General features: G+C 34.7%; 1 protein-coding gene across 1 annotated transcript in view; it reads right to left on the bottom strand.

Annotated features, from left to right (window-relative positions):
• Window positions 1–19873, bottom strand: part of LOC135210342 (centrosomal protein of 41 kDa-like) — a 66103-nt gene that overhangs the window by 28391 nt on the left and 17839 nt on the right. The window contains exon 2 of the mRNA XM_064243235.1: window positions 4123–4320. Coding sequence (XP_064099305.1) covers window positions 4123–4320 — 198 coding nt within the window. The remainder of the gene's footprint in view (window positions 1–4122; window positions 4321–19873) is intronic.

Below are 19873 nucleotides of genomic sequence, written 5' to 3'. Positions count from 1 at the left end.
GAGGTGTTATATGTTTTCCATTGATTTTCCTTATCTTTTGCCAGATATCCCTTGTGGATATTTTTGAAGATATGTTTGAGACATTCTTTCCATGATGCGATTTTTTCAGCTATTACTGTTTTTCTAAATGTGGCTGTATATTTGTTATATAGTGGTTTAGGGAGGTTAATTGTTGTTTTTTATAACTATTTTGTTTAATGCTTATATTATAGGGCATTTTGCTGAGTGATTTAAGGTGAGTTTTGAGTCTGTTAAGATTGCGACCCAATATATCTTTTATTTTACTTAAGGTTGTTAAGGTTGGATTCCACCATGGGACAGGGGATTTTGTGGAATGTGATTTGGTTTTTGGAGTATTTATTATGAAGTTTGAGAAGGATTCACATGTAGTGTTATGATCTTTGTTATGTGGAAATGATGGTATGTTTTGAGTGTATAGAAAATAGTAGTTATCCCAATTAGCTTTTTGGATATTATATCTTGTAGGTGGCAATATTTTGATATTATACTTAAGTAGTTCAGAATGATTGGGAAATGGTCATTTGTGTATGAATCATCTAGGACATTCTATTTAATTTTCTCGGCTACATCATTTTAACATAATGAAATGTAAATTGAGGAAAAGGTTAGGTGTGTATTTGAAAAATATGTTGGAACTTCACTTTCATTGAGACAACACAGGTTGTGTTTCATTATAATTTTTTCTATGTTGATTCTGGATATGTCAGTGGGGTTATTAGTATCCCATAATGGATTATGTGCATTAAAATCTCCTACTATAAGTAGGGGTTCGTGTATACTTTTGCTAATAAGTTCAGAAAAATCACTAAAATTTGCATTGAAATTTGGTTGGTTATATAAATTACAAATATTGATTTTACTTTTGTCAGGCATATACAGTTTAATAGCTGTTATTTGATATGGCATAGATGGTATGTTGAAAGGTTCATATGTTATGCTAGTATGAACGTATACAGCTGTGCCTAATTTTCCTCCATCAGTTGGTGAATAACAGGCAATTTTATAGTGTTGGATATTTGTAGGGTTACTTCCTATATATTGTAGACATATGCACATTGGGTTGTGGTCTCGTATGATTCTTTGTAATTTACCCAGACATAGTCGGGTTGAGGCCATTTATATTCCATTGAATAATTTTATATTCCATTATTAGGAGGAATTGGTGTTAAATTCTGTAAATTGATTGCCGATTTTACTTTGCCTCGTAGTTTATATGCATTTGAATTTATTTGTGGTTTTTTAATTGTTGTATTTGTATGTTGGTTATTAGATTCAGCAGTTCTTTGTTTTTCATAATTGAAAATTAATAAGTATTTTTGATTTTATAATTTCCTTTTTGTATTTTAAGGATTTAGAGCATAATTCGTTCTCATGTTGGTGTGTTAAAGGGCATTTCCTTAATTTAATAAAATTGTCTATACAATTTTGTACTGTGTCCTCTGTCTCGGTTGTTAGTTGGTTATATGTACCTATGAAGCACTCATTAGATCCACAAGAAGAAGCATGTTTGGTGATGTTAATTATTGGTTCAGAAGTATTTGATCTAGCTTTAGAAATTCCTGGTTTTGTAATTCTATTGGTCCTTTTCTGTAGTGATAAGGACTGTTGTTTTGAGGGGTTATTTGTTTTGTTGTTGTTAATGGAATATTTGGGTCTTGTGGATGGTTGGGGGGTGATAGTTATATTTCGGTTTTGTTTAGTGGTATGATTTTCATTAGCATTATTTGATGGGAATTGTAGAGAGTGATTAACTGTTTCTTTACTGTCCAGATGGATGTTTGATTGAGATTGAGGGTAATTGTGTATTTCCACTTGTGATGAGGTTAGCATAATACTTTTTTAAAATGTTCTCCTGGTGTAGTTGGTTTCTTTGGATTGATTGTAATTTTCAATATTCACTTTTTTTCCCTTAGGTGGGGTCATTCTTTTTGTCAGTTCGATTATTATTATTAATTAACTCCTCTTCCATTGGAAGTTCTTTTCCATGGATCACTGAATCATCCATGTTAGTGGTGGTATTGATTGGTGTAATATCACTTTTATTTTGGGTTTCAGTATTATTGGAATGAAATTTAGTTTCTATGTTTATATTATCTTGTTTGTTATTGTGCTGCTTGATGTCTTGATTTTTACTTACATTTGAAAAGGTGGGGCTTTTGAATGGATTATTAACTCCTTACTTTTAGCTTGAGTCTGGCTTCCATGACTGACATTCCTGTCCTATTTATTAACAACTGAAGTTCTGTGTTATATAGACAAATTGAGCATTCTTTAGATTTCGTGTGATGGGCTAGTCCACAATTAATACATTTTGGGTGATTACAGTTCCAATTAGTGGTATGGTTATCTGATGCGCAGACTGCACATATTGCCTTATTACAGCATTTTTTGTATGTGTCCATACCTTGAGCACTGTTTACATTTTAGTGGTTTTGGAACGAAAGGACGAACTTCTCTATTTTGTCCAAGAATTTTTATTTTAAATGGTAGGTCTTGGCCTGTAAATTTTATTTTGGCAATGTTGATATTTTTATTCTTGTCTTTCCTACTTGAAATCGAGTATATTTCTAGATCATGAATATTGTTCTAGTATCTCAATTTTGAGGAGTCTAGCAGTAGTTGTTTTGAAGGAAGCTCCTGCTCGCTATTGAGTAGGATGACTGTCCCCTGAACATAATTCAATGTTTCATGGCTTGTAATTGTTACTTTTATATTATTTATTTCTGTTATACTTAAAAAGGCAGTGGACTGCTTTTTATTGGTTACTTGGATAAGCCATTCATTGTCCTTGATGTGTCTACATTCCATGTCCTGTGTTGGATATATGTTAAGTAATTTGTTTTCTAGTATTGCTGCTGAGATTTTGTTGTCAGCTTTGAGGACTAGAAATCTTGACCAATTATCTGGTCCAAAGAGGTCATCAAAATGTACCAATGTGGGATTAAGTCGGTAATTTTTGTTTCTTTTTGGTCCTTGTTTTATGTATGTTGCTTGTCTGTTATGATTTTTATATTTTTCTGTATTGTTGGGAGGATTATTTCTCTCTAATTCAGAATTATTGTTCATCATGTATGATTCCATTATTACGATATTGGAGTTTACCAATTTATTTTTGTTTGTTTCTTTTTTATTAATGCACCCTAATTGGTTTTCTGGCTCTGCTACTTCACTTGGAACAGGGTGTTCCTTTGTATCATTTATAGTACTTTCACTACTTGAGGCAGTACCAAGGAAATTCGGGAGTGACGTGCCAATAGTCATCAACTGTGCAGGAGTTTTTCCATCATGGGGCCCAGGGGTACTCAAATAATTTAGTTCAGTATTCACAAATTTGAGATAAAAAAAAATTCTTTGAAAAGATATTGGTCCTTCGCGCAGTTAAATCTTCCGCCAATGGCACAAGTGAGAATGGACTCCCAAATGTCTGCATCCCTACCCTACCCTAAAAAGGGGATGGCATAACATGATTAGTATGGCCCAAGTGTAAGCAGAACCTGCTTGCTAGGACTAAGAGTATTATGATAATACAATTATCCCCATCCTAATCACATTATGGGCAAACTGGATAGAATGCCGGGAGTTCTATTCCTAGAACCAGGGCCCCTAGAATCTGTGGTCCAGCTCCACAGAATAGTTCCATCTGAAAAGCAGGTCCAAACATTGTCGGGTAGATGATGGATCTACCACAGTTCTCACTATTTAGCTTCGGATTTAACTCCACGTTAAACCATGCCATATGTTTTCTCATTTATTTGCTTTCGAAAATTTTGGCAAAAATGGAAAAGTCCACAGAAGTTAACTCGAAAATATATAATGTTATACATATAGGACTCTTGGGTTCAAACCTAGGAAGAAATTCCTAAGGTTCGAGAGCCCCTCATCACGTCAAGGTGGTCCCAAAACGAGGGGGCTATTAAGTTGGGAGTGTCTAGGGTTAGCAGAGATGCACGAAAAGGCTATGTAATAGTAATCAGTTAAAATATAACATTTTCACTATTTTACCCATAATAAACTTTACATATAACTTTGCTTCAGGATCCCTGGATTAAATACCATGTGAAGTACCCATACAAGTTGACCTAATAAATGGTACCTACTTACCTCAAGCTGGGTCATTTTGTGTACAACCAACTCAACTTCATCTCTATATTTAATGGGAATTTCAGAACCATTGACATCAGAAGCTGGGTTTGTTTCATACTGGTAGGACACAGCTGCTTCAGTATCCTCTGCATGGGCAACCATCAACTGCAACAAATCTGCCAATGAGATGCGTCTAAAGACTTCATCATTTCTAACCTGAAAAGAAGTACAATACTTCATTAATTTGCTTTTCAGTGTATAATTCTATTGTGTTACTCAGTTGTTCAAATATCTCATTTAAAAAAAATGTATATTAAACCCATTAAATAACACTGGCCTAAAGTGCTTCAGTATTATCTTTAGATATTCCACAGATGAATCTCCCTTCCCACCTGTCTCCTGCCTTTGAGTACCCCTGGTAGTGAGACTGATCACTGTGTTGTCTGTGCCAGTTGCAACAAGTACAAGTACGGCAGGAGAATAATGCTATAACAACAACTGGCACTGAAAACTAGGTGGAAAGGGCTCTTTTCCCTAAATATTACTTCAACAAGGGAGCAAAGGATACACATACATAATCTCAGAAAGAAGGCAGACAGTACTACCCAAGGCTCTAATGCCTAACAAGGGGTCACAAAACAGACTAGTCTTGTGAGTAAGCTTGTGGGTTATATAATTAAGGCTGGTCTAAATAAGAATGTGACATTTTGTCAACAAGGAACAGTAGCTAATACACAAAGATCTATGCCCAGAAGATGGGGCCATACAGTGCGTCCTTGACTTGTAGCAAGGGATCTGTTCCAACGCCGAGCCTTAAGTTTGTTTTACACCATTAACAGCACTTTAACATTGCTCATGGTGCAACATCAAGCTACAGACCCATCAACTTGATGCCTATCCTTACCATTGGCACCATCAACAGCGCTTATGTCATCATGTTTCTGTAAAACGCCCTTAACAGCACTAAAAAAGCGCTGTAACTTGAGGACGCACTGTATATTATGCAGATGAAGACAATGAATTTGACACCCCTGTTCAATCCAGAACATTTTAAATGTTAGTACCCATTACTACATTGCTCTTAATGTTATTGGCATGGAATGAATATAAATGTATGTAACTTTCTGAGTTGGTTGTTTTGCGATACACAGAGAATTTAAATTTATAAGTATTGTGATCTCTAATGACTAGTACGTCCAATAAAGGTAGCTTATAATCTACTTCTCTCTCTTTTATGAATTTTATGGAGGGGAGAATACTGTTGGCTATTTCTAATAATCTGTTTAAGTTCTGATCGTTTCTTCGGATCACAACAAATATGTCGTCTACAAACCTAACCCAGAGCAATGGTTTTATTGTATCATCACACCTGTTTAAGATTTCCCTTTCAACAAACTCCATACATAGATTTGCAAGTACGGGGGACAAGGGGGAACCCATAGCTACACCTTCATTTTGGCCAAATCCTTGGTTATTGAATTGGAACACTGTTGAGAGAGAGAGAAGTAGATTATATCTACCTTTTTTGGACGTACTAGTCATTAGAGATCACAATAATTATAAATTTAAATTCTCTGTGTATCGCAAAAACAACCAACTCAGAAAGTTACATTCATTTTTATTCATTCCATGCCAATAACATTAAGAGCATTGTAGTACTGACTACGAACTACGTGCGTTTAAAATATGCGACCCGGAGTTTGTCGATGGAGAAATTCAGCACATCCGATCAACCTTCAGAGGACTAAGATACCCCGATCATTTTATTGACAAAGCCATTTCATGAGCTAAGAAAGCATTTTATCGTCCTGTTAACACCCCAAGGAAAAACCCAACAGATTTCTTACCCCTCCCATTTAATCCCAACCTCGATAAATTATGTAACTATGTTAACAGTAGCCAGAAAAATACTAAAATAGTTTTTAAATACCCAAACACGATTAGCCATAAACTAATTAGAAACAACAATAACGATAAGAATACTATAATTCCGGGAGTTTACAAAATCCCCTGTCATGAATGTAAGGAAAAATATTTTGGGGAAAGTGGAAGAGGACTACTGACCCGATTAGGGGAACACAAACGAGCATATGCACTTCATGCACAGAACAATGCAATAGTCTCCCATGCTTTTAAGAACAACCATAGACTGAATTGGGATGGATCTAACATAATCTTTAAAAATAACAATGTCCAAACAAGAAGACTAGTGGAAGGCGCCGCCATAAACTTAGGAGAAACTTTTTACGGTAACAAGTCGTTCGTTGGGGAAGACCCATTAGTCAATTTTTGCAATCTTAAAAACTTTTTTAAAAATTTTAATTTTAAGACAAGCTCTGTTTTTCCTCCGCCTGATGCTGCCCCCTCTTCTGCTCTCCTCCCTCAGACAGATTACAGCACGGGGGACGTGACGTCCAGCATTGTTGCAGCTGCGCCGCCAGGGGAACACCGTGCAGCATCATCACAGCCCACAAGACATTCCAGCAGAATAGCCAACAGGAATTCGAACAACAACAAATGGAATTACCTAGTTGGGCTGTTGAGCGCTTCCTTCATTTGCGTTCGTCATAGTGGAATAATTGTCCTGTTCAGAAGTTTACTTCGACGGATTTTTAAATTCATAATGTTCACTTGACTGAAGATGAACCTAGTACAAGGTTTGAAAGCTCTTATTATTAAAGACTTTATACTTCACATGCGATATTATTGTGGACCTACACTCAATAATAATAGCAATATAACTAATTTCAAAATTCATGTGATAGTATTTTAAAGAAATACAATAATCTATCCATTTCAGTCTTTTAAATAAGGATAACCCTCCCCTCTCTCTCTCTCTCTCTCTCTCTCTCTTGCCACACAAAATAGTATGTCATAGTGGTAACTCTCGCCCTCTGTTTGGGCTGGAAGTGTATGTATAAGTATATCTTTAAGGACATTACTACATTTTATGGTAAAATAATAATATACAGTATACTAGTTTACAAATAATATTAAGTTTAATGAGATTAAACAGTAACAATAACATTCTCTCTCTCTCTCTCTCTCTCTCTCTCTCTCTCTCTCTCTTTCTTACTTACGTATGTTTATTTGTTTTGTAGTGTAAATAAATGATTTACCTTATAACTAATTTTCAAATATTAATAAGATTACTTAAAAATAGCGATTCCCAGTCTTTTTATCTACTTGGAGGAAGGTGGGCGGGGGAGTAAATGACAGTTTGATATACGAATTGGCGGAGGGGAAGGAGTTGGAGTCTAGGAGTTATTCTCTCTCTCTCTATCTCCATTATTATTCTCTCTGTCTCAGAAATAATTCATAATTTCACTCTTGATGGTCAGATATATGATGTTGCCATTCATTGGTCTCTCTCTCTCTCTCTCTCTATCTCTCTGTTATTTGCTGTAGGTATATATTTTTAATGCTAAAATGTTTAAGATGACTTTGAAATGATATTAATAATATAACCTCAAAGATTAATGCAGTAATAGGTTAGTAATTTTAGGTATATTTGAAGAAGGATGTTATTAAAGGTATACATTTGGCATCTGAATTTTCAAGATAGGCAGTTATAAGCATTTTTAGTGGTGGTTCTAACTATTTGCGGGTTTTAACTATTCACGGGGGTGTCTGGTACACATCCCCCGCAAATACGGGGGGAACACTGTATTATCATGGAGTCTAGTGAAATAGTTTTCATTTCTTGAAATGTAGTCCTTTGTTTCCATCAGATATTTTGAATAATCTTATTTTGTATATTCTTCGTTAAAACCTCAGTTTCATTAACTAAAGTGAGGATATGGCATATTTTTTCCCCGGCGATGCCAGATCTGAGTTTATGGGACCTATGATTTTTAAGAGGATTTAAAAGGTTATGGTCAATATTATTAAAGGATGCTCACTCTCCATCACCCACTGTGATAAGTATGAATGGACAGCCCATGTGACTCTTGCAAACGCCTTTACCCACCACCTGAGACCAAGGAAAGATTCTATAATTTTCTGAAATACTTCATTTTATAAAAACATCATGAAGGTCCCAGAACTGATGTTTTGAAGGCTATCCAGAGAACATCTGAAGCAACAAAAGTGTCAGAATTGACTATTTGTAGACTTAGCAAGGAAGCAAGAGAGATGGGAAATATAGTGGAATCTCCAGTATTTCAAAAAAGAAAAGAGAAAGTGAGTCCTGTGACTGACTTGGATGATTTTGATAAAAATGTTATGCAAAGAAGGAATGCGTGGTTGTCTTTTCTAAGGGCATAATAGATCTATTGACTTATGAAATTATATCTCAAGTCCAAACACCGCATCCACCAGGCCATTCAGCACATCTATATTATAGAAAGAGAAAAAAGGAATAACTAAATAGAATCGGGAATGAAAATAAAATATAAAAAAAAAAAATAACAGGGAAGAAGCAAACCCTTTCCTTCAACTCCCAAGGTCTAAAGTGAATCCTCCTAAGAAGGATTATATCTGCAGGATGCATTTAATGGGACTGACATACCCGTAGATATGACAACCTGGCCCCACCAAAGCGATCTTACAAAAGTAAATGCACTATACTTCTCAAAAATAGTTTTTCTGTATCTGAGAAGCTGTTCAAAACCTGCGAGTCATTTTTGGTTCCTTTTTTTGTCATTGCATGAAGTTTAGTATGCAACCATCAGAAATGAAAAAAAATATAATTATCATATATAAATAATGCGATATATGATAGCGCGAAAACAAAATTTCATATATAATTGTATTCAAATCGCACTGTAAGCAAAACGGTTAAAGCTAATGAGTTAATTTTTTTCATTGTATTGTACACTAAATTGCGATCATTTTGGTATATAACACATTGTAAAACAATCAAAGCAACACAGAGAAAATATTATCACAAAATGATGCATGAATTCGTAACGTGCGGACGTAAAAAAATATTTTTTTCAAAAATTCACCATTAATCGAAATATTGTTCTAGAGACTTCCAATTTGTTTCAAAATTAAGATAAATGATTGAATATTACTATACTGTAAGAGTTTTAGCTTACAATTGCAGTTTTTGACCATTTTGGATGAGTTAAAGTTGACCAAATGTCAAATTTTTTTTATATATTTTTTTTATATGCAAATATTTCGAAAATGAGAAAAGCTACAACCTTCAATTATTTTTTTTTTATTCTACATGAAATTGCACCCATTTTCATATATAAAACTCTATAAAACGCCTAATATGAAATGGAGCAAATATTACGAGAATGCGACGTACGCATTTCGAAGATTTGCGGCGGAGAATCCACGCGCAGAGGGAAGGAAAGTTTTTTTTTAAAATTCACCATAAATCTAAATATTGTGCTAGAGACTTCAAATTTGTTTCAAAATGAAGATAAATGACTGGATATTACTAGACTGTCAGAGTTTTAGCTTACAATTGCGTTTTTCAACCATTTCGGTAGAGTCAAAGTTGACCAAATGTGGGTTTTTTTTCTATTTATCGTGATTTATATGCAAATATTTCGAAAATGAGAAAAGCTACAATCTTCAATTATTTTTTGTTGTATTCTACATGAAATTGCACACATTTTCATATATAAAACTTTATGTAACAGCTAATTTAAAATGGTGCAAACATTTCGACAATCGGACGAAAAAATTTCTGATTTTTTTCAGAAGTTACCGCGCGGACGTAAGGAAAATGTTTTTTTTTCATAAATTCACCATAAATCGAAATATTGTGCTAGAGACTTCTAATTTGTTGCAAAATAAGGGTAAATGATTGAATATTACTAGAATGTAAGAGTTTTAGCTTAAAATTCTGTTTTTCGACCATTTCGGTCGAGTCAAAGTTGACCGAAGGTTTAAATTTTGGCACTTATTGTTATTTTATATGAAAATATTTCAAAACTGATAAAAACTACAACCATGGATTGTTTTTAGATGTATTCTACATGAAATTGCACACATTTCCATATATAAAACTTTATGTAACGGCTAATTTAAAATGGTGCAAACATTACGACAATTGGACGAAAAAATTTATGATTTTTTCGGAAGAGTTACTACGCCGACGTAAGGAAAAAGTTTTTTCATAAATTCACCATAAATCGAAATATTGTGCTAAAATTCCAATTTGTTGCAAAATAAAGGTAAATGATTGAATATTACTAGAATACATATAAGAGTTTTAGCTTACGATTGCGTTTTTCGACCATTTCGGTGGAGTCAAAGTTGACCAAAGGTTGAAATTTTGGCACATCGTTATTTATATAAAAATATTTCAAAACTGATGAAAGCTACAACCATGAGTTGTTTTTAGTTGTATTCTACATGAAATTGCGCACATTTTCATATATAATACTCTATGTAATGGCTAATATAAAATGGTGCAAAAATTATGTCAAAGGGACAAAATAATTTCTGAGATGGGTCGCTGATGTTTCTTAGTGCGAGAAGAAAGAAATTCGCGCTTGCGCGCCTAACGATTGTAAACAAAACAACGCCTTGATCCGTGAGCTCCCAGCATCCCCCAAGGCCCATGATTCAAAAGTTTTCGCCTGGTAGGCCTATAAGTATTTTTCCGCGAATTTAAAAAAAAAACTTTTTATATCGACGTACCATAAGTCAAATCAGCTCCCAACAGACAATTTATGTCGACGTTTAATACGTCCAATCGGTGTTTAAGGGTTAAGACAGAAGACTCCTGCTCAGTCACTGGCTAAGATAGAAGGCTCTGCCTCATGCATTTGTGACATCATAGGGCAGTGTATGAATGATCGGTATCATCATCATTGCCATCGCTATTGGATGGTTAAAGGAAATTCCACCCAAAAGGTTTTTTAAAGATTTTTACAGCAGGAAATGACTGTATCGTACGGTACACTTGCACTCAATGGTGGCAGTGTTTGCGTGCAGGAGTTTTCACCATCCTGGGTGTAATTTTAAACTTTTTCAAGTTATTAAAGCTTTAAAACCTCTTTAATGTTTTATTTATCCATAAGAACAACTTCATATTAGAAAAAAAAAATAGTTTAGTACATAGAAAGTATTGAAAATGGGTAGTAAAAGAGTTTGACTGGGTAAGTTGCTGTTTGCCTTGGCCCTAATGGAATTATTCCCATAAAGTATGTGCATCAAAATCTGTGATTTTCCAGTTCTGCGAGGCCATGGATTGACCAAATTCTCGCATAATTGGGGACTGTACTGATACATGTACATAAATGTGTAATACATGGCTACCAGATGTGTCCTACTATATATAGGATATTGTGTGTTTTTTTAATTAGAAATTTTAGGAATTATGGTCTTTTTAGAAAATTTACATGCCTTATTTTAACTAAAGCATCTGCAACCCAGACATGCAATGCGACTGGATATACCAGTAGCCTACTGGCGGTGAGAGCAGACAGTTAGTGCTGCTCAACATTCATGTTACACAACCATTTCATATCAAGCTTGGTTTAATGAAGAATTTCATGAAGGCTATGGACAAAAATGGCACTACCTTTCAACAACTGTGCACCCTGTTCCCAGTTCTGAGTTCTGCTAAGCTCAAGGAGGGCATGTTCGTCGGACCTCAGATCCAAGAGGTGCTGAAGGAAATGGAATTTGTTTGTTTGTATGGTGTTTTTACGTTGCATGGAACCAGTGGTTATTCAGCAACGGGACCAACGGCTTTACGTGACTTCCGAACCATGTCGAGAGTAAACTTCTATCACCAGAAATACACATCTCTCCCTCCTCAATGGAATGGCCGAGAATCAAACTCGTGACTACCGAGGTGGGACGCCAACACCATACCAACCACGCCACTGAGGAATTTGAGGAGCTTCTTACCTTAAAGGAACCGAGAGCATGGGAAGCATTTAAGTCAGTCTGCAATGTCTTCCTTGGTAACACACACAGGTACCAATTACCAAAAGTGTATCGAGGAGTTGTTACAGTCTTATGAGGCTATGGGATACCGAATGTCACTCAAAATTCAGATTCTCTAATCCCACCTCAACTTCTTCCCTCCAAACCTCGGGGCAGTGAGTGATGAGCATGGAGAAAGGTTTCACCAAGATATGACTAAGATGGAGAGCAAATACCAAGGCAAGTGGAACCTGGCATGATGCAGGACTTCTGCTGGATGCTCCTGTGTGACAACCCGGAGGCAAAGTACACAAGATCATCCAAAAAAAACTCACTTCTAACTGGCTGCTGTACTATGATTTGTGTGTATTGTATTAGCCAAAGAAATTTAGTTCCATGAATGTTCTGTATCTGTTGTTATTTTCTGTAATATGCCTTTGTAACAGCTGTAAAAAAAAACATTATATTTTTAATTTATATGGGGTATAATTGAAGGTGATAAAGCAAAGCTGTTCAGAAATTAGAATTCACCATATCAAAATTAGTAAAAAATCACCTATTCACATCCTTGCCTCAGAGCAAAAAAAAAATGTATAGTATTTTGTATTTATATGCAGTACTATATAATTAAAAGGGGCTATGTGAAGGCAAAAAAACTAGAGGTGATAGAGCAAAACTGTACAGAAATTTGAATTCACCACATAAAAATTAGTAAAGAAATACCTATTCACAGCCTTGCCTCAGAGCAAAAAAAATTTTGTAAACCAGTGATAAAATTGGGTACTACTTGTAGTCACTAGTAGGGATGTTTTCATTTGCTCTTGTCATGTGGATTGCTTCTTCAGCTGCTTTATCAGCTTCTTTGTTTCCTTTTATTCCTGCATGGGCAGGGATCCAACATATTTCAATATTTTTTCCATTATTATATAACTTATGGTGTGAAAACTTAATATATTGTAAAATATCATTTTTCAGATTGTAACTTTGAATGGCTTCTATAGCACTTCTGGAGTCGCTATAGATCACAAAATTATTACATGAGGCTTATTTGATTATTTTTATGGTTGATGCTATTGCATATAACTCAGCTGTAAATACTGTAGCAGTTTTTCTTGGGATACTGCAGCATATCCCACTCCATATTGGGACTTTGATCTGCCTGTGTATATTGCATAATGTGGACCTTTTTGGATTACATGTTCTACTGTATGTTGTCTATGGTGTTCTAAGATACATATATGAGAAACTTTTTTATAAATATTTCAAATGTGTGCAAATTTTCATTTTATTCATATTCCAAGGAGGATGAAATTTTGCATATTTAAGTTTAGTGACTCGAACAATCTTCTAAAACTAACTGGGAAAGGTGGTACAAATGATTGTTAATAATTATGACATTTTTATAATAAAATAAAAGTTTTATATTTATTTACCAAGTAATTACATAGCTATTAACTACAAAACTACATAATGGCTATGTAATTACTCTGTAAGTTACTTATATAAAAAATCTCTTAATTCAAATAATTTTTTGGTCAGAGAATCACTTGTCTGAATTCTCAGGGCAATTTTCATTGTTATTAACTCTCTATGGGAGCAAGAGAGAGAGAGAGGTAGTTCACCACATTCAACTTTAAGATGACTTTGGTGATGATCTAAAGGCTCCTGAACATATTCTAAGGGCTTTGTTATGAACTAAGTCTAACGTTTTGTGTTGTGTCTGATGCTAAGTCATATATTTTGCTTTTATAGTCAATGATAGACAACACTGTTGCTTTATACAGTACAGTAAGGCTATGTCTATCGGCTCTCCAAGTAGTGTTCGATAGTTTTTTTAATTTAGATTTAAAGCTCTTTTACATTTTGACTTCCTATATGTTTAGTGAGCTTTCCAATTAAGGTGAGCATCAAATATTAATCCTAAATATTTTGAAGTTAGACCACTTGGTGCATAGTACTTATGTACTATGATTTCTTATTTTTAAAACTATTTCTTCACCTTCTTCCACTTCTTATTATTATAAAACATGACTGCTTGAGTTTATGTATGGATAATTTTAAAGCCTACAGATGATGTGCATTCATCTATTTTTATTACAGTTTATTAATTATTTGATCTGCATTTTTTATGTGAGATGCTGAATAATAAATGGTAAAACCCTCCACATACAGGTTAAAGTGGAAATGTTCTGGACAGAACATCATCAATTCTCAACTGAAAACTGCAATCTATCAAAAAGTTTTGGATAAACCTAGGTAGATGACCATGGATGTTTTTTTTGTAAAGTTTTGAATATAGAATACCTCCAGGTAGTATCTTTTGCTTTTTCATACAAAAAAAAGATGATTACAATTACGTATTTGTTTTCGTTAAAATCCTCAACATATATGGTCTTCCAAGTTAGAGAGAGAATCTAAATGAGATCTGTTACATTGTGACTTGCGTGGGAGTCAAAATTTTATTTTCTCTAGTAAGCTGCATAAGGAACTTGTTAGAGAAATTGGTTTGTAATTATTTACATTAGTAATACTTGGATCCTTTCAGATTTGGAGATAAGAATTATTATAGCTTCATGCCACTTATCCGGAAATAAATTTCTAATCCATAAATGATTAAAAACTGTAATAAATATGACTTTGCCAAGGTGCTACGTGGCAGATCATCTCAAAATAAATATTGTCACCTCTAGGAGCAGATTTATTGCTGTTCAACAGAGCATATTCCAACTCTTCCATATTAAATTTTCTATAATAATATGTATATGTATATCTTTGTTTGTTTCAAAATTTATTGCTTTTAATTCTATATTATTTTTATTTGTGCAGAAGTGTTCATTAAAATTTGTATTACTACACAACTTACGTACATTCGCTAAGTTTTCTCCAATTACATTACTTATTTCTTTTGGATCAAAATTTCCTTTTCTATCTTTTAATATGGCATGTCTAGGTGGTTTAACATGGGTACCCATTTAGTACTTTCCCAAATTTTTCCCATATTTTTTGTAATGGAGTAATATTAGAAAGATCTCATACATATTTCCTCCATGAAAAGATTCTCCCTTGAATTATCAATACATATTTCCTCCATGAAATGATTCTTCCTTGAATTACTTTTTTCATAAATTAGGCTTGGTCTAAAGGTGGATACTCTCTGATAGCAAGGTGTTTTAATATCAGAAAGGTTTCAAAAAGGTTTTAGCATACTGGAAGAACCTCCCTCTTAAATTTCCAGCATATCTAACTAAACTAGAGAGGTAAGATCAATAGCACTACTTCCAAAAACTTTTATCAGAGTTGACCTGTAATGTATATTTAGATACCTACAACTTCCTTAATTTGAAAAGAAAAAAAATGATAAACCCACTATAAGCACAACAAACACCTGGAGCAGACTGTACTGCATCAAATACAGACTGTTCAAGTTTAAATTGTATAATCTTGAGATGGGATCTTTCCCTGGGTTAACTATAACCTCAGCTACCTAGCTTTAAAACCCTCTCTTTAAAAGGCCTCTCTCATTACTTTACATAAATGTAAATTGAGTTCCAGTTCCTGACGGATCCAATAAAAGTGGGGATAAAGGATTAATTTCTTCTTGTATAGAAGGACCCTTGGCTAATCATCTAGAACAATTATAATCAAAATTTTGAAAAGTAAATTGTATTTTTCCTAACTATACAATACTGAGGTCATTTACATAAGGAATTACTTTCAGCGTAGGCTGGAATACAGCCATCAAATTCTTGAACAAGGTGGTTAGGCAGTGACTACCGTCTGGTAGGCGGGTAGGCCCGCCTGCCCGGATGTAAACACTCCACTTTGCCTTTCGGCCCAGGTTTCAGATTGAGGGGTAGCATGAGGTGGGAATAATGTAAAGGACCCCAGGTTTATATAGTTAAGAAAAATACAATTTACTTTTAAAAATTGTGATTTGTTCCTACCCGATATACAAACCCTCAGTCCATTACATAAGGAAGACTCACTGATTGGTGGGAGGAATGTGAGTGAGCCTCTAGAACTGACTGGAGTTCCGCACACCTGGGCTATTCCTCCTGGTCATAAGAGTGGGGAAGAGTGCCCTGCCTCTGACAACTTAATTGGAGTATAGGATCTGCATGATCAAGAGTCAGACTTCTGATTGATTGATTGATTTGTTAATTCTTACCGGCATCACAATGAGGAGGTTACTGACGCCGTATCATTAAAAGGAATTGCAAAGGAAAAAGTCAATTAAAAAGCTATAAATATGTTTATATAAAATCTATCGGAGAACTACAGAAAACCCCAAAAAACACGAAATAACCATCCAACCTACACACCTATTTCAGATCAATTGTAAACAAAAGTACAAGCAACACAGGCACCCCGCATACTTCCAAATTCTACAGAGTTCTGTCAAAATAGATATTAAAAGTACTAAAACTTTATATATGGTAATAAATATTATATCAATTGGAGGTCAACATTATGTACATAAAAATTTTATGAAGTAAAAGACTTGAAAGCAAATGATATACACTGACACATACTAACACATACACAAACTCAAACATCAAAACCAAACTAAGCTAAATTTTTTCAAGAAGACCTGCTTCTTGAAGGTAACTAAAAAGGCTATCCTCATTAAAATCTCTGCCTATAATGACATCCAGTTAAAGATACATTCTTCCAACTACTATGCTCAGCTGCCCAACTGTTAACTTTATTTATTACCAACTGAAGTTTTCGCTCTGCAACAGACATTTTAGATGCAGCACACGAAATAGATAATCATCAACGAACATTGTTGACATTACATCTTTTGGAATTTTTGAGGCTATCCCATTTACAGCTAAGGCAAACAGAGTGACACTTAACACACTTCCCTGCAGTACTCCTTCCTCTTGTTCTTTCAAATTAGACAGAGTACTACCTACTCTGACTTTAAAATAACGGTTTTTTAAAAAGACTTTAATAAAAAGTGGTAGTTCTCCACGCAGACCAATTTCATGCAAGACTTTCATAATTCCATGCCTCCAGGTAGTATCATAAGCCTTTTCCAGGTCAAAGAAAACTGCCACATAATGCTACTTGGAAGCAAATGCCTGACAAATTGCATTCTCCAAATGTATCAATACACCTGTGCAAGAATGCATATGGCGAAAGCCACATTGACATGATGATATAATCTTTGATTCTAAAAACCATACCAACCTAAAATTTACCATTTTTTCCATAAGTTTACAAAAAACAGGATGTTAAAGCTATTGGTCTATAGCTTGTAGGGACAGATGAATCTTTCCCAGGCTTGACAAAGGGTAAAACTGTCGTTATTTCCCAAACACTAGGGTAGTCACTCTCCTTAAAAATTCTATTAATAATACTTAAAATGAAAAATTTAGTTTCCTTTGAAGTATTTTTGATCATTTCATATAAAATTTCATCAGATCCAGGTGCAGTGTTTTTACTGTTACTAAGAGCAAATAAAAATTCTTCCATGGTAAAAGGCATATTATATGATTCAGATTTAAGAGGTACAATCAAGTGTTTCAGACTCTGCTAACACTCTCTCCCTGTAGAATGGAGAATTTTCATCCCTGCTTGATATCATTGCAAAATGTTCAGCAAAAAAATTGCTTACAGCCTTTGAGTCTGTTATAAAGTCACCATTGACTTTTAAAACAGGGAGGGGACTAGGATTGTACTTTCCTGTTATTTTCTTAATAACTGTCCAGATCTTGGTCATAGGTGTTTTCCAGGTAATTGTTGACATAAAAAGTACCCATGATTCTCATCTCGCATGTTTTATTTGCCATCTGAATTTGGCTCGAGCCTTTTTAAACGAGATCAAGTAGCATTCACATCGATGTCTTCTGTACCTAGTAAAAGCTGATCTCATGGTTTTGTGTTATTTTGCATTGAACATTCCACCATGGAACAGGCTTCCAATGCAATTTTCCATTGGTTTTTGGGATTGCCTTTTCTGCTGCAAACATAAAAATCATTGTTAAGTAGAGCACTGCTTCTCCTATTGTTGGAATATCTTTTGCATCTAGTTCAATATAACTAAGTTCTTGGAAACGGGGCCAATTTGCTTTACTGGCACACCACCTAGGCATTCTGTATACTGGCTCATATTTCTCAGTTCTGATGACAATTGGAAAATGATCACTACCCTACAGATCATCCAACACCTCCAAGTTGAAGTCAATGAATGTATCAGAACTGGTGATAGATAAGTCAATGCATGAAAATGTGCCAGTCTGAATGTGAAAATAGGTGGGTTTTTCAGTATTCAAAAGGGTCATATCTGAATTTTCGATCGATGATAAGATGAGGTTTCCTCTTTGATTTGTTAAAATGTCACCCCAAAATTCATGTCGACCATTAAAGTCTCCCAATATAAGAAATGGTCGGGGTAGCTGTTCATACAAGCATGTTAACTGCCGTTCAAGTATCAGGTTATTAGGAGGGAAATACAATGAACAAATTGTGTACATCTTTTTTAAAAGTGAATTTTGACAGCTACAGCTTGTAATTGAGTTTGCAACTGTATTTTTGAGTGAGCAATATCTCGTCTTACAAGAAGAGCACTTCCACCCGAATTTCCCTGTATGTATAGGGAATTGGGAGTGGAATGCAAAAATCTCTTTAGGAGTAAGCATTTTGTTGTTGCTTAGCATAGTCTCTTGTAGCGCTAAGCATACTGGGTTATAAGTATTAATCAAACATAATAGCTCTTCATATTTGGCGTGAAGTCCCTGGCAGTTTCATTGTAATATAGCAGAAGAGAAAGTACCTATTTTCTAGAGGATGATCCCTTGTCCAAGATCGTTTTGTTATGTTTTTTCTTTGAAGATGACATCTGAGTTATGTGATGGACTTTTGGTACAGTTCCAGATGTCGAAGGAGTACTTAGAGGGTCATTTGAATGTACCAAGTGATCACTTATGATAGTATTTGAAACTTATGATAGTATTGAAACAGGAGTATCTTTAGCATAATCTTTGACCCTTGTAGTATCTGGTTTATCATTTTCAGCTAGTCTAATTTTATTGCCTAAACCAAGCTGAACTAAATTTAACATTTTGTTTGCTTTAGGTTCTACATTTGATGCTACTGTGTTGTATGATAAAATAGTGGGATATGACTCATTATTTTCCATTAATTCAGATGTTCTATTAGGGTCAGCTGAACCATAGGATGATGAAGGTTTACTAATTTTTTGCTTTGACTCGTTAACTTTTTCTGCGGATGTATCTCCTTTCTCAAGGTGCTTGACTTTGATTCAGGCATTATTACAGACTCTTTACTTTAGGTCCTCTTATTGACAATTATCCCAGCATCCATTTTTTCGTCTTTATCTTCATTACACTTTTTGATACTCAATTGCTTTTGTCTTTCCCCCTTTCCTTTTACTGCATCTACAAATGACTTCTGGGTGTTGAATTTCTGCAAAGTCTTTTGTCTTGCTTCTTTAAAGGTAATGCGCTCTTGAGTCTGCAAAGTCTTTTGTCTTGCTTCTTTAAAGGTAATGCGCTCTTTTGTCTTGATACAAAGTGTTCCTTTTTCAAAGAGATACTTGATACATGATTTACGTGCAGCACTATGGTCTCCCCCACAATTAGGGCAGCATGGAGTAAGCTCACAATTCCCATGCTCTTTTCTGCCACAGTTAAAGCATATGGCTGGTTCATTCCTTTCTTTTTTCCTGCATGTTGTAATCAAATGGCCAAACATTTGGCAATGGAAACATCTTCTGGGAGCAGGAATATACTGTCTAACTGGCAGGTGAAGCCATGCAGCTTTCAGAAATTTAGGGAGTCTCAAACAATCAAAGGTGAGTATCAAAGTAGGTGTTGGATATAATATTCCCAATACTCGTCTCACATCAACCACCTTTTGATCAGCAAATTCTTTTCGGAGAGTGTCCTCAGAATAATAT

This window comes from Macrobrachium nipponense, chromosome 39 (assembly GCF_015104395.2).
Source record: "Macrobrachium nipponense isolate FS-2020 chromosome 39, ASM1510439v2, whole genome shotgun sequence".
In the NCBI taxonomy this organism is placed as follows: domain Eukaryota; kingdom Metazoa; phylum Arthropoda; class Malacostraca; order Decapoda; family Palaemonidae; genus Macrobrachium; species Macrobrachium nipponense.
Note: the sequence above shows the minus strand (reverse complement) of the source record. Positions and strands in the feature narration are given on the sequence as shown.